Source organism: Otolemur garnettii, unplaced genomic scaffold (genome assembly GCF_000181295.1).
Source record: "Otolemur garnettii isolate 467f Iridium unplaced genomic scaffold, OtoGar3 scaffold00030, whole genome shotgun sequence".
Taxonomy (NCBI): Eukaryota; Metazoa; Chordata; class Mammalia; order Primates; family Galagidae; genus Otolemur; species Otolemur garnettii.
In genome coordinates this window covers 2,059,423-2,061,506 of record NW_003852425.1, presented here as the reverse complement: position 1 = coordinate 2,061,506, position 2,084 = coordinate 2,059,423, and the positions used below count along the sequence as shown (strand labels likewise).

Below are 2,084 nucleotides of genomic sequence, written 5' to 3'. Positions count from 1 at the left end.
ATTCTAATGCCTACCACTAGAAAGTGCTTGATAAATGCTGATTGAATTGATGAATAGTGGGTAAAGAAGCCTTAGTCTAATATAATTAAGGCTGGCTGGGTGTGGTTGTTCACACCTGTAATCCTAGCAGTTGGGAGGCCAAGGCAGGTGGATTGCCTGAGTTCATAGGTTTGAGACCAGCTTCTCCTCCCCTCCCCTTTCCTCTCTTCTTTCCTTTCTTCTTATTTTATTTTCTTTTTTCTCTTCCCTTCTCTTCTCTTTTCTTTCTTTTTTTTGGAGATGGGGTTTCTTTATGTTGCCCAGGGTGGATTCAACTGCTGGGCTCAAGTAATCCCCCCCTCAGCCTCTGGAATAAATGAGATTATGGACATTCTTCACTATCCCTGGTGACCTGATAAAGAATCATAAGGCGATAAAGTATATGAAGTATAATTTAAAGAAATTAAAAAATATATACATACATATGCAAAAGTGGTAAGAAAGAATTACTAAAACTTTTTGAACTTACGAAGGAAAACAATTTATTGTTGTTAGTCTGTTATATCATATACTGGCCTATAGTATGAGAATCTTAGGAAGCTAGCTGTGGACTCTGTGACGGAAGAACCTTCTGCAATCAAGCAATAAAAGGAGCAGGGAAAATGATGAAAAAAGAGAATTCTGGTTGGAATTCTTTCTATAAAATGCTTGCCAACAAGCCTTGAGCTATGTACTCCTTTATTTGGTTACGATGGCTGTTTTGTGACATTAAATATTTTATTTATTTTCTAGGTATTTATAAATTACTAGCTGTATTCTAGTTTCTTCTGTTAGAATTGAGGCCTGAGCAGGATAAAATTGAACCCTACCTCCTTGGAATTTAACTTATAATACTGGAAATGGACAATAAACAAGACATTTACACATTGTAATATATGCTACGAAGAAAATGAATAGTGGGCCGGTGCAGTGGCTCAGGCCTGTAATCCCAGCACTCTGGGAGGCTGAGGTGGGCAAGATCACTTGAGCTCACAAGTTCGAGACCAACCTAGGCTAGAGTGAGACCCAGTCTCCAAAAGTAGCTAGGCGTTGTGCATGTGCCTGTAGTCCCAGCTGCTTGGGAGGCTGAAGCAAGAGGATCACTTGAGCCCAAGAGTTTGAGGTTGCCGTGAGCATTAATGACATAGTACTCTACCAGGGGCGACAAAGTGAGACTCCATCTCAAAAAAAAAAAAAAGAAAAAAAAGAAACAGTAATGTGATGGCAAGTAATGGGAGAAAAAATGGTCTGGAAGTGAGACTTGAATGCTTGAATGTTGACAAGAAGCTAGCTAGGTAAAAACCAAGTAAAATAAAAAGCAGATAATCCACTTTGCTATGGAAAAGGGGACAGAAGGAAGCGCAGACAGGGGCAGGAGCCAAACAAGAGAAGGGAAGAGTAGCCTGAGATGGGTTTGTAAAAGGGTAATCATTCGGGTTATTGATCACTATATTGGTATAGTGGGGAACCATCGAAGGGATTTAAGCAGGGAACATTACTTGGTGCAGTAAACATTTTTAAAGGAAGGTCACTTTTGTCTGTTTGTGGTAATGAATTAGAGGGAGTCAAGAATGGCAGCAGACTATTAGTAGTGTGGAAGAGAGGTGATGGTGACATAGACAAGGGCAGTAGCATTCATTCATTCAGTGAAGATAAATGGACAGGGTTGATACATGTTTTGCAGATTGGACTGACAGTTTGCTGAAGGGAGAACTATGGGAGATAAGAGAAATAGTTCCAAATTCAGATTTTTTTTTAAATGTACATTTAAAATTCGTCTATTTACAACTTTTAATGCTAGTATTCAGCATGATTAATGTTTTCTTAACACTTTTGTCATTCATCTTGTCTTTAGGCTTATGCATCTGGATGTGATATTGTAATACTGGGAAGTGATTTCGAACGATTACAGATAATCCCAGGAGCAAAACATGGAAATATTCAAGTGGGATGTGTAGACTGTTCTATGCAACAAGGCAAGGTTTGTAATCTTGTGGTAATATGCAAATTTGTTTCGAATATGGTTTTTCTCAGGTTAATTTCTTTTTTCTTTTTCTTTTTTTTTT

The 2,084-nt window shown here is 38.3% G+C and overlaps 1 protein-coding gene across 1 annotated transcript in view; it reads left to right on the top strand.

The window, feature by feature from the left end:
* DMXL1 (Dmx like 1) overlaps nt 1–2,084 on the top strand; it is a 157,712-nt gene that overhangs the window by 5,160 nt on the left and 150,468 nt on the right. Inside the window, exon 3 of the mRNA XM_023512698.1 lies at nt 1,874–1,999. Within this exon, the coding sequence (XP_023368466.1) occupies nt 1,874–1,999 (126 nt within the window). The remainder of the gene's footprint in view (nt 1–1,873; nt 2,000–2,084) is intronic.